Source organism: Tenrec ecaudatus, chromosome 14, assembly GCF_050624435.1.
Source record: "Tenrec ecaudatus isolate mTenEca1 chromosome 14, mTenEca1.hap1, whole genome shotgun sequence".
NCBI lineage: Eukaryota > Metazoa > Chordata > Mammalia > Afrosoricida > Tenrecidae > Tenrec > Tenrec ecaudatus.
Window position 1 is genome coordinate 5,249,360 of NC_134543.1, and position 12,125 is coordinate 5,261,484.

The window sequence follows — 12,125 nt, forward strand, 5'->3', positions numbered from 1 at the left end:
TGGTAGGCACCCCCAAGAGCTTGTCCTTCAAGTCTCTGCCACTGCCTACCCGTAGGAAGGAGTGCAGGGACCCAGGACTCTGAGGGGAGTGCCCCCAAATTCTGATGGGGGACGTCCACAAGTCCATCTCCAGGGCTTCCTTCTGGGAGGGCTTGCAGCTCCAGCTTTTTGGTTATAGCTGAACTCTTAACCCTTGGCCCTACCAAGATCCCCTTGCTGACCTGAGCCCTGACCGAATGGCAGGGGTTGAGGCCATACACCATCTCCATGGCCCTCCAAGCCCATTTGTAACCACTTGGCAGATGAGAAAAATGAGGCTCTCATGCCAGCGCTCGAGCTGGGGAAGGATGCCACACCCCCCACCCCCCACCCACCACCCAAGACCCGCCGGCTTAGAATAGACAGACCAGGCTTATTCTCTCTGCAGTTTATGTACAAATGTAAGAATATCATGTGCAGGGCCGGAGCCCCGTCTAGGCGGAGTGATCCGTGTTCTGTAAGGTCGGCTGGAGGGGCATCCGCTGGGTGTACCCATCGCCCCTCTGCTCCCATCCCACCGCCTCAGCGCCACCGCCCTGCGAGGGGCCTCTGCACTCCAGGTGGCTCCCACTGCACGCCCATGGTCCACAGGAAATGGCTGGGGAGGGAAGCCCTGAACTTTGGCTTGAGTTATCCCAGCCCTGGGTGGTGGGTTGTGCCCCATCTAAGCACCTTGGGCCAGACTCCAGGACAGTACCCTGAGCCCAGGACACAGGGATTTCCTCTAGGCATGGCCCAGGAAGCTCTTCCCGCCCCGCAACAGGCCTCTGATTTTACAGCCCCCCTCCTCCCCTGATTTTACAGCCCCCCTCCTCCCCAGCACCTCTGACCCATTCAAAGCCGGAAACGGCCTTCCGAGATCTGCGGGTGGACACTCACTAGTACCAGGCCATTCACCGGCAGGGGAGGCGTCTGAAGGGCTGCTGGGGACAAGACAGCCGGTGGGTGGGGTTAGAGTGTGGGCGGGGGCTTCCAGAACCCTCCCCACCCCTCCAGCAGGCACTAGGCTTCACCTCAGCCCTTGGCCACTGCACCAGGGGGTGGAGGGTATGTGCACCCCCATTTGGGAACCATTCAGTTGGTGCGCTGAATCCCGTCTGGGCTGGGCCGCGCCCATGGGCGAGCGCCGGTCACAGGCTGGATGGTTGGCCCAGGCTGGGTCCGGCAGGCGCGTCGGGCCGCACCTCGTCGCCCCGCGCGTAGCTGAGTACCACGGTGACCGTGGCGAAGGTGGCGGCGTTGACCGGGAAGGCGCGCAGCAGCGTGGAGGTCAGCCCCCGCGTGAAGACGCGCCAGCCCTCGGCCTTGTAGCTCTGGCGCACACAGTCGACGATGCCCCGGTAGCGTGGCGCGCCCCGTAGCCCGTCGGCCTGCAGCCTCGACTTGACCACGTCCACGGGGTAGGTGGAGAGCCAAGACGTGATACCCGACGTGCCGCCGGCCAGCAGCAGCTTGGGCACCAGCAGGCGGTCGTCCGGCTCGCAGCCCAGGGCGCGCGTCAGCACGTCGTAGGTGAGGAAGTAGACGCCGAAGCTGGGCGTCTCGCGCAGCAGCGTGGACACCATGCCGCGGTTGACACCGCGCAGGCCCTCGCGCCGGTAGATCTGGCCCAGGCAGTCCAGCGAGCCGCTGTAGGTGCGCGCCTGGCCCGCGTCCTGCAGCTGCAGCCGCGTCTTGGCCAGCTCCATGGGGCAGCAGATGACGCACTGGATGGCGCCAGCCGCAGCGCCCGCCAAAAACTGGGTCGTGGGCGTGTCGTGGCCCAGGGCGCGCAGCGTGTTGCCCTGCACGCCGAACACGAGCGCGTTAATGAAGGTGAGTCCCATAAGGGGCGAGCCCAGGCCCTTGTACAGGCCCAGCACCTGTGGGCGGGAGAAGATGCTGCCAGTCAGGGTGGCAGGAGGCCTGGGGCACCCAGCCCCGCCTCCTTGCTCCCTCCTCGTGGGGACTGGCAGTCCCAGCGCCCTCCTGGATGAAGAGGAACTCTTCAGCCCACTTCCGGGCAGGGAGCCCTGCGGGTTAGGCATTGGGCTGCTAACTGCAAGGTTGGTGGTTCAAACCCACTGGCTGCTCCAAGGAGGAGGCTGTCCGGATAGACACAAACCCTATGGAGGATTGCTGTGAGTGGAACCGACCCCCGAGCTAGCCTGCCTGACCCCTGCCCACCTCACCCCCCACCCCAGGCCACTCACACTCTCCTGGCGGATGATGGACTGGAAGCAGTGCACCGTCCCCCGGTACTGGGGCTTGTCCCCGCTCTGCACCTGCAGCCGCACCTGGAAGGAGAGGATCCGTGAGCAATGACCTTGGGGCAAAGGGAGAGCCTGGAGGGTCTCTGGGGGACATTCTAAGATGTCCTAGGAGCTGTCTGTGGCTTAATGTAAGTGCCCCAGGCTCTTTGGAGAGGGCTGGTGGGTGAGCAGACACAGGGCCAACCAGCATGGCAATGCCCGGGCAGGGGGAACCCTGCCCATCTCTCCATCTGGGCTGAGACTAGTGGAGGCTACGTCACCATCTTTCCACTGGAACTCATGTTGGGCTGAGCTGGTTCAGGCTCCCACCCACTGTCCCGGCCCCATCAGTCTTCCCTGCTGCGGGACACTCTGGTCCAGATACCCAGGAAAGGCCCTGAGCTGACGCCAAACCCCACGCTCCCAGGAGCCCCTCCTACAGAGGCTGCGGCCATCAGTCACGTAAATCAGTTCACGTACATTCCTATCTGTGGAACTGTGGGATGTCGTCAGCAAGTCCAGGGCCTAGGGACTCCAGTCCAGCCCAGCCTCGTTCTGAGAACCCAAGCCCTGTCCACAATCTCTATGGCAGTGGACCCCACTGAGGGGCGGGAGGAACCTTCCTGACCCAGACTCAGTGGCTTGAGGTGGGGGGTAAGGGGGGCTAGGAAGCGCCCTTCTCAGGAGATGTCAGCTAGGCCTTCAGTGATGCAGCAGCATGGGGAAAGGGCAGCTGGGAGGCGTGGGCTTCACACCTGGTACCTGCCCAGGTGAGTGCACCTGCAGCCCTCGCAAAGATGGAGCACAGAGATGTTTTGAAACTTGGAATGCAAACTGCATCCTTGACTTCTCCAGAGATTGAAGGGTGGGGCGGGGCTGATGGCAGCCTCAAAGGCCGGACCAGAACGCTTCCCAAGCACGCCACCGTTGTGGGGGTCTCTTGTGGTAGAATGCACTTAACATTGGGGGCTTTGCCAGGGATCTGGGCTCCTCTGCACCTCCCCAGCTCGGGGGGAGGGGGAGAGGAGGGAGTTGAATTTCCAGGGAGCAAAGGGTGCGATCCCCCTGGGGAATTTGCTCGAATGACACTGGCCATAAGCCCCAGCTCTGCAGGCCTCTCCCCCTGTGTGTCCTGGGGTCCTAGGGGCCTTCTCAGCCAGCAGCCTCCTTCTCAGTCTCCTGCTTGGGTCTGAGTTGTGTCTTCCCAGGTGGCGGCAGGCCAGTGTGGGACCAACAGGCCAGTCCCAATCAGTCCTTCCACAAGGGCTGGTCTCAGAGGCCCCTCCCATGTCAGCCCCTGCCCAACTCTAGCTGCCAGGATTCCAGGCACCAGATTTGGGGGGGGGGGGGTGTAGTTCAAAGGTCCAATTCTTATCAAATCTAGCACTGAGGTTCCAAACATTTTTGAGGCAGGGATGGGATCCCCTCTGAGGGTGACTGACAACTGGGGTCTGCCCTTAAAAGAGGTCACTCCCACAGAGGTCAGAAGCACATCCCCCCCCACTTCCCTAGGGCTGGGACACCCCAGGCCCTGATCCTGCCCAGCATGGAGGACACTTGGGGTGATAAGGGAAGGCACGGTGGGGACCCAAGGCTCAGGTCTGAGGTCACCTGGTCTGCACTTACTAGGACTCCCCACGTTCACCTATAACAAAGGTACATTTTGTTGTGGCCTGGGACAGCCTCTGGCTCAGAGAGCAAAGGTAGTAGCTACAGTTACACATGTTAAGACACATCTTGTTAATTCATCCCACCCCAAGGAGGCCAGTCACCACCCTCCCACGGGCACAGTGACCTTTCCCTGATCACAACTGTCCCGTAAAGTGAGCTGAGCTGAACCTGCTTCCATGCAGGTCTGTGTGCAGGGTGGCCCTCTAGTTCTGGGCACTGTCAAACCCAAGAAAATAAACACACCCATTGAGCCAGTTCTGACTTGTAGCGACCCTGTAGGACAGGGTTGACCTGCCCCTGTGAGTTTCCAAGACTCTAAGTATGGGAGTAGAAAGCCTCATCTTTCTGGGTACTGTAGTTGGCCTGGAAGCACAAGCTAGTTTGTCCCAGCCCTGAAAGTCTCTGAGGCCATCAGACAGCGTGACTGATGTGACCCTCGGTGACTCCCTAACATGTTCTAGACAGGGGACTTACTGACACCAAGAAAGAAAAGCTGGAAGCACAGCAGGTCCTTTGGATCCAGGGTCCCCGCGCTGGGAAGCTCCTAGACCCAGGGGAAGGCTGATGCCAAGACACATGGAGATCTCTGCGGATGCTGGGTCCACAGATGTTGAAAAGAGACCAGGACCTTTCCCCAGAACTCACAGAGACAGACAGCCTTCTCCCAGAGTTCACAGCCTGAATTCAGGCTTCTCTACTCCTACACTCTGAGTCTGGAGGCACAGTGGGTTACGCGTCAGACTGAGAACCACAAGGTCGGCAGTTCGAAACCAGCAGTGGCATCATAGGAGAAACGTGAGGCTCTCGAGGAGGAAAATGAGTCTTGGAAACCTCCAGGGGCAGTCCGACTATGTCCTATGAGACTGAATCAACTCAATGGCAATTAAAGACCATAAGGCAGCCCTGCGCCATCGTTCCTGCTCCTCTGCTGCCGCAGCCATGAAGGTTGGGCTGTGTAGTGTCAGTGGGTAAGAGATTTATCCTGGACATGGGTGGCGCACCGATGGGAAGGTTTTCCAATTTATTAATGCAAACTGCGAATCCCCATTCCTTCCCAAGAGGAGCCCTCGGCAGAGAAGCTGGACCGTTCTCCAGAAAGAAGCACAAAAAGGGCAATCAGCAGAGATTCGAAAGGAAAGCACCCGCCGGCTGGGCAGTCACGTGGCAGAGGGCCATGACGCGGCTCTTGCTGACATAGCCGCCCAGGGGAATCCGAAACCCGAAGTTAGAAAGGCCCAATGAGAACAGGCTATGGGGCTCCCGAGGAAGCCAAAAAAGCAATGCCCATGGCTAAGACTAAGGCTCCCACAAAGGCAGACAAAGGTTATGAAGCCTGGGGGTCTTTGCCGCTCCCCGGGCTGGTGAGAAACGCTGAGTTGGAGAGAAGTTGCTCTCCAATAAAGATGCAACTGTAACAAACCTAAACAAACAGACCCAGTTCTTAGACTTTTTAGCCCACATTCTGGACTCTTAATTCCAGGAAGCTCAAGAAGGCACTCATGCTAAAAACGAGGTGGTGGGTGCCTTTGGAGAATAAGGCTTGGAGGGAGGGGGGTTTTCAGGGGACAGGGAAGGGCTGTGGGGGTCCAGCCATGCCCTGGGTCTGTTCCTGGGTGGCAGTTTCTCAGGCGTGTGCCTGAGTGCTTCACCTAAGACCACGCAGCATCCTGTGCTTCGCTGCACATGCCAACACTGCACCAATAACAAGCCCCCTGCCATGGAGGGGTCCGTTCTGACTACTGGTGACCCTACAGGACAGAGGAGAGCTGACCCGCAGGCTGTGAAGACACAGTGTATGGGAGTGGACAGCCTCATCTTTCTCCGCAGTGGCTGGGAGGGCTTCCAGCTGCTGACTTCCATAGTGGTTCACCCGGTTCAAACCCACCAGCGGCTCGTTGGGAGAAAGAGGAGGCTGTCTGCCCTTGTAAAGACCCTGCAAGGGATCCCTATGAGTTGGAACTGACTCGATGGCAGCTGGTTTGGTTGGGGTTTTTAGGGTCAAATGGCGCCCTGCTTGTGCAGTGGTTAGAGCACCCAGCTCACCGGCCGCTCTGTGGGAGTAAGATGTGGCAGTCTGCTTCTGTGAAGATGCCGGCCTACGAGAATGCTCCCTCTGTCCTTACAGACTCTGCGGTTGGACCTGGGCCAAAGTGTGCAGCCAAGGAGACAACCAGGAGCAGGGTGGCCAGGCCCAGGTTGAGGCACAGCTTCGGCAAAGCCGACTGAGGACTGAGAAGGAGGCGCAGGCAGAGGGTGAGGGTGTATGGAACGTGTAGGCATATGCATGTATGTGTGCATGTGTGTGGTATGTATGTATACTGCATGCTGTATGTGTGCTATGTAAGAGCATGTATGTGTGATTGGAGATATAAGGGTATGTGTACCTGTGCTTGTGTCATGCGACATGCATGTGTGGTGTGCACATGTGGTATGTGTAAGTGCATGTATGTATGGTGTGTTTATGTGGTATGCACGTGCCAATATGGCACATGTATGTCAATGCATGGTGTGAGTATGTGTGGGGGGTGGGGTGCACACATGTGTATGATACATGTATCTGAGTGAATGTGTGCTATGTGGTTCATGTATTTGTTATGCGTGTGGGGGTATGTTTGGTGTGTGCATGCACATGTGTATATATGTGTGAGGTGTAAGTGTGTATGAGAGCATGTGTGGTGCACGTGTACGGTACTGGTGGGGGGTGTGTGAGCATGCATGTGCATGTTGCGGGGGTATGCAGGTGCCTGAGTGCCCAGCCCTCAGCTCCATATGGAGAGCTGCTTCACACCTTTGTGAACAAGCACTCAACCTGTGCAAGAGGGTGGGGCCCAGGGGTTACCATGCTCACGCTCCCTGGTGGGGACAAGTCTGGCCAAGGTCATGCAGCGGATGGACAGCAGAGGGAGCTGGAGGCACCGCCGTGGGATGCAGCCCTGGAAGTACTGGCAGGCTCTGCTGAGACCCTGCTCAGGGTAACTCATGTGGCTTCTTTCTGTCTGGTCTCCACCCCAATCGCACCCCAGGACAGCACAGGCACTGAGGCGTGGGGGCCTGGCCCGGTGCTCTGTCCTTTCCAGCCTGCCCTGGGCTCCAGGTAGATGGGTAACACCCTAGATGAGCAGGGGCAGAGGGAGGAATGGGGCCTAGTAAAGAGAAGCCAGCTGAGGACTGGCACTGGGGCACACCTTCCCAAAACGGGGGCCACAAACCTCTCTGTGTACCCCAGCTTCTCCCAATCAACGCGGACATCATGGGAAGATAGCGAGCCCGGGGTTCTGCTCTGCCACTGGCTGGGTAGACAGTGTGCAGACAGCTCTGGTGAGGATGTTGTGGGTGTCATGTGCAGGGTGGGAGGAGCCAGGACTGAGGACAGGCTGCCCATGAACCTGACCTGTGGGATACAAAAAGGGTTTTCCCCATATTGTATACTCAGCCTAGGGCCTGCTTGCTAGTGCATCGTGAGGTCAGGTGCTTAGAAGTTAGGGCATCAGCCATCTCTAGACACTATTGTCTGCCCTACCATTGGAGGGGCCCACACCCTGGTGATAAGCAAAGTGGATTGTTTCCCTGAAGGAGAGCCCAGAGAATAGGACAAGCCAACTCAAGGACCGCCAAAGTTAGGATCCGCCCATCCGGTCACGTACTCCGCTAGCTCATCCCCTTCCTGGCACGCATAGGCCTGATGGACAGCCCCTTCCTATTTTGTATGTGGTTATCTGTAATCACATATGTCTAGATAAGCCTTGTAGAAATATACTCTGTCTCTGCTGGTACCTGGCTGCTGAGAGCATGACCATCTCGGCGGTGAGCATGCTACCATGCAATGTGTCTGACTGCTCTCCTATCTCCAATGACTTTCATATATTACCGCCGTGTAACTGCGCCTACGGACCCTGCGGTTGTTAGAGGCTGGTTTACTCTGACACTGACCCACAGCTCAGCCCCAGCCAGGAAGTGGCAGATGGTGGGAGAGCAGCCGCCCACCTTCCTGGCAGGGCTGTCCCCACCCCCAACACCCCCAGGGGCTAGAGAAACCCTGAAGAGGCACTCACCTTGACAGTGTCAAATGGGTGTCCCACAAGCACACCTGCCACACCTGAGGAAAGAGGGGATGGGTGAGCCCAAATGTCCCCACCGGGTGGGTGGAGTGGTGGGGTGGGGTTGAATGTACCAGGCGCTCTGCAGAAGAGACCTGGTGACCTGCTCCGTTCCTGTGAGTCGGAACTGACCTAAGGCTACCCACCACCACTGCCACCAATGGCGCTGAGTGACTGCCCGCTGGCCGGCCGCAGCCAGCTCTGTGCCCATCCTCGAGCGGGCGTCACCCCAAGCCCAGGGAGGCATCTCCTGACTTGCCTTCATTTCAGGCTTGAGTGAGTGCTCTTTCCCATTCCTGGCCCTGCCAAAAAACCCAGCCCTCGGGAACAAGGTGTGGTAGGTCTCAGGGCCCTGCCAGCACTTTGAAGTAACTCATTCAACAAAGAAACAGGTCCAGCGAGGTGAAGCCACTGACAACCCCCCACCTCCTGGGGGGGGGGGGCAACCCCTGGCTTTCTGGACTCTGGATCCTGCGATTCCAAGTCCTTTGGGGCCGGCATCACGGCAGTGTAACAGCAACAGAGGTGCTCCTGGCCTCGGGTGCCCTTCCCAGCTTAACAGAGAGGACCAATGCTCCCTCTGTATACTTGCCAGGTGAGCCTGTTTCACAGATGGGGAAACAGGCCAAGAGAGGGAGCCTGTCTTCAGCACACAGCTCGGAAGTGGTGGAACTCGGACTGGAACCCAGGCTGCCTGGTCCTGAAGCCTCCACCCTCCCCACACTCACCTCTGCTCCCTGCTAGAGGTGGCTCCCAATTTCTTGACTGCCCAAAGGTCAATGGGAATCACACCTCCTCACACACAGCACTCTCTCTCACACCAGTCAACACCCTGGCCTCCAAATGCCCTTTCTTTGCTACTGACACGACCAGCCCTGATCTCTGCTGTCACATGTCCTGCTCAACTCTGAGTGTCAGCCTTTCGGAGGGCCTGCAGCTCTCTCTCAGACACAATCTGTAGGGGGCCCTGGCTTTCCATACCCACCCCAAGATAACACCTCACCTCCCCATACCTCACTCACTGTCATGGAGCCACCCTAAAAGACAGCGTAGAACTTCCCCCTGGGGTTTCATGGCAGTAACTCTTGGTGGGAGTAGACAGCCTCATCTTTCTCCCAAGATGCAGCTCATGGGTTTGAACCGCTGACCTTATGGTTAGCAGCTCAATGTGTAGCCCTCTGTGTCATCAGGGCTCCCTTTAGCATAGATGCCCATTTGACCTCTCCTTCTCCCTCTTTTAAGGAGCCCCAGCCAGCAGCGTGGTTGGTTTTGTGGGTTGCTAACCACAAAGTCCGCAGTTCAAACCCACTAGCCACTCTAAGGGAGAAAGAGCAGGCATTCTGCTCCCATGCAGCTTTACAGCCTCGGAAACTCTCCAAGGGCAGCTGTTCTGTCCTGTAGGGTGACCATGAGTAGGAACGGACTTGATGGCGGGAGGCTGGTTTGGGTTCTGTTTCTACTGGCAAAGGCAAGCAACTGAAGAGCTCCTTGATGCTTGCTGCCTGGGCAGCTCGGCTAAGGGCTACTTCTTGTTTCTAGCACAGACCAGATCATGGCCCAGCCCCAGGGAGGTCCACCCTCACAGCACCCACAACTCTCCAGGGCTGAGGCCAGACAGCAGGGCACTGTAGCAGCAATGCCCCAGCCGGAGGCCAGGATCTGGATCCAGGCCCTGACAGGCTTGGGGCCTGCATTCTGACCTCTGCAGGGGTGCAGTCAGTCAAAACACCTGCCTGCCTCAAGGGCAGGTTTAGGTTAACACAGCCTCCTCCCCACAGAGCCTCCTCAGGGCCTGAGGGTCCAAGCCTCAGCGTTCTGGGCTTCCCGGTGGGATTGCCCCATCCTCAGTGCCAGCACCAGCTGGGGCAGGGCGGTGGGGTGGGGTGAGAGACAGTCGATCACTACCCTGTTGGCCAACTGAGGGAGAGGCAGCATGGCTAATCTGGCTCCATGGATTTTTTTTTGGGGGGGGAAGGATTGTGCGGGAGGGACATAAGGTGATTTCCTCCTGATCCTTGTCTACTCCCTGGGCTCCTGCACCAAACCAGACAAGAGGGGCTCCCAAGATGTCCCCAGGGACAGGCTGGGGACACTGCCCCTTGCCATGCTGTCACAGAGACCCTTGGAAACAGGCACCAAGAGTCCCAACACACCTGTGCTCACCCTCCATGGTCAGTGGGTAGGGAGCCTGAGCATCCCCTCTGCCCCTGCCAACAGCATCTGGTCTCACCCCTGCTCTAGAGGGAGGCTGGTGGTAAGGACGTACTGGGGTGGAGTGCAGTTGGGGGCTTTGGGAGTCTGAGGGACTGAGTCCAGGTCAGCAGGGCCTGTGGGGTCAGAAGCGGATCTGGCTTTTCGATGTGGTTCCTCCCACCTCCTGGCAGTCAGGGCACCTGGGCAAAGTCGTGACCTGTGAAGACCCATGAAGACCCACACTCCCTCCTGGAAGTGGTGGAAGAGGGTCTGGGACCCAGCAGAGGGGTAGCAGGTATGGGGTGAGGAGCAGGGGGAGGGGGAGGAGCCTGGATTTGGCAAAAAGTCCCCAGAGCGTGCAGAGAGCTCAGAGCTATGTGCCCCTCCCACAAATACCCGGGGGCTTCAAGGTCCAATTGGATGACAGATGGGGCACTGTGACCCCTCCAGCAAACTCCAGCTGTACCTTGGCCAGCAAGGGGTCGCCCTACCTAAGGCCATCTCTAGTAACAGCTCCTCCTCCAGCTGGACAGACTGAATGGCTTTACTAGAAAGGCACCTTGGTGTCCTCATGGTTATTCTATTGGGCTGGGATCACGGAGGTCTGCAGTTCAAACCTGCCAGCCACTCCTCAGGAGAAAGACAGTCTCAGAAACTCAAAGCGGCAGTTCTGCCCTGTCCTAGAGGGTCACATGAATTGGCATGGACTTGATGGCAGTGAGTTGTACAGACTGCCGGAAGCAACAAAGCTGGACAAGCCCTTGGGACAAGCATCCAGCGGTGCTCTCTGCCTAGCCCTTACCCCCCACCCCAACACACACACACACACACACACACACACACACACACAGTCAGCCAGGTTTCTATTAGTACACTCCTCTGCGGGGAATCTGGGACACCCCATCCAGGCCCTACGGGGATTACGTTCCCAGCGCTGCAGCCGCGCCTCCGCAGACCTGCCATCGTGGCATTGGGCTTTCCCAGGCCAGCTCCGGACTCCCAGGGCAGACCCCCAGCAACTCCTAGGCCCGAAGGGGGTCGTCCTGCGAGTGCCTGGCCTGGCACCAATGGGGAGGATGGGGCTAGCCCAGACTTCTAGAGCCTCCCGAGCCTCAGGCCTCCGCCCTGGGCAAAGTGAGAGGGATGTGGGGGTGGGGTGAGGCATCCTTCCTACGCCCGAAATCCACCAATTCCGGCGCTCTGTTGCCAGCATGGCCAGAGCCAGCTACCCCCAGACCTGCTGCGAGCCCACGCAGACCATGGGTCGGGGCCCTGGTTCCCCCAACTTTACAGACGAGGCATCTAGCCTCCTTCCGCTGACCGAGAGCTCGCAGGTGAGCTGGCCTCACGCCGCCACCTGGCCCGGCCCTCGACCCAGCGCCTGCCGGCGCGCGACCTTACCTCCCGCGCATCCAGCCAGGAAGTCCAGCGCCATTGCCCAGTGACCTCGACCTGCTCCTCGTCCCCGCTGGGTCGCCGTCGGGGTCCTGCCAAGCTCAGTGGGAGCTCGGCCTGGCCGCCGCCTCCTGGTGCGGACTGCGGGCGCACCGGGTTCCGGGCGGCGGCGGCGGCTGGCTGCGAGACTCCTGGCCTCGCAATCGGCCCGGCTTCCCCGCTAACTGCCCGCCCGCCCCGGCCGCCGGCGGTCCCTCACCTCGGGCCGGCCTGCCCGGTCCCGGCGCGGCGCGGCGAGCAGCCAATGGGCGCGCGGGCCACGGACAACGCCCCGGGCGCTGCAACCCGCCGCCCCGTCTCATTGGCCGGACGCACGCGGAGCAGGCGGGGCGCCGGCGACGTGGCGGGCGAGCGGGCGGGGGAGGCGCGGGGGCACCGCAGACAAAGAGTGTGCTTCGTGCGCCCGCCCGCGCCGGCCCGAGAGAGTGGCATCGTGGTG

General features: G+C 59.4%; 1 protein-coding gene across 1 annotated transcript; it reads right to left on the minus strand.

The window, feature by feature from the left end:
- Nucleotides 1-412: 412 nt before the first annotated feature.
- On the minus strand, nucleotides 413-11,901 carry SLC25A29 (solute carrier family 25 member 29). Its single transcript, XM_075531006.1, has 4 exons — nucleotides 11,633-11,901; nucleotides 7,994-8,037; nucleotides 2,232-2,315; nucleotides 413-1,901 (listed from the first exon to the last, which is right to left on the minus strand). The coding sequence occupies exons 1-4, from the start codon at nucleotides 11,664-11,666 to the stop codon at nucleotides 1,170-1,172; spliced, it is 894 nt and encodes a 297-aa protein (XP_075387121.1). The 5' UTR covers nucleotides 11,667-11,901; the 3' UTR covers nucleotides 413-1,169.
- Between the last annotated feature and the right edge of the window lie 224 nt (nucleotides 11,902-12,125).

Excerpts from the sequence above, each read along its gene's own strand:
- SLC25A29 (XM_075531006.1), bottom strand. The coding sequence starts at position 11,666 with ATGGCGCTGGACTTCCTGGCTGGATGCGCGGGAG. Across the intron at positions 8,038-11,632 it reads CCTGGCTGGATGCGCGGGAG|GTGTGGCAGGTGTGCTTGTG; the intron begins GTAAGGTCGCGC and ends CTCTTTCCTCAG. Across the intron at positions 2,316-7,993 it reads ACCCATTTGACACTGTCAAG|GTGCGGCTGCAGGTGCAGAG; the intron begins GTGAGTGCCTCT and ends CTCTCCTTCCAG.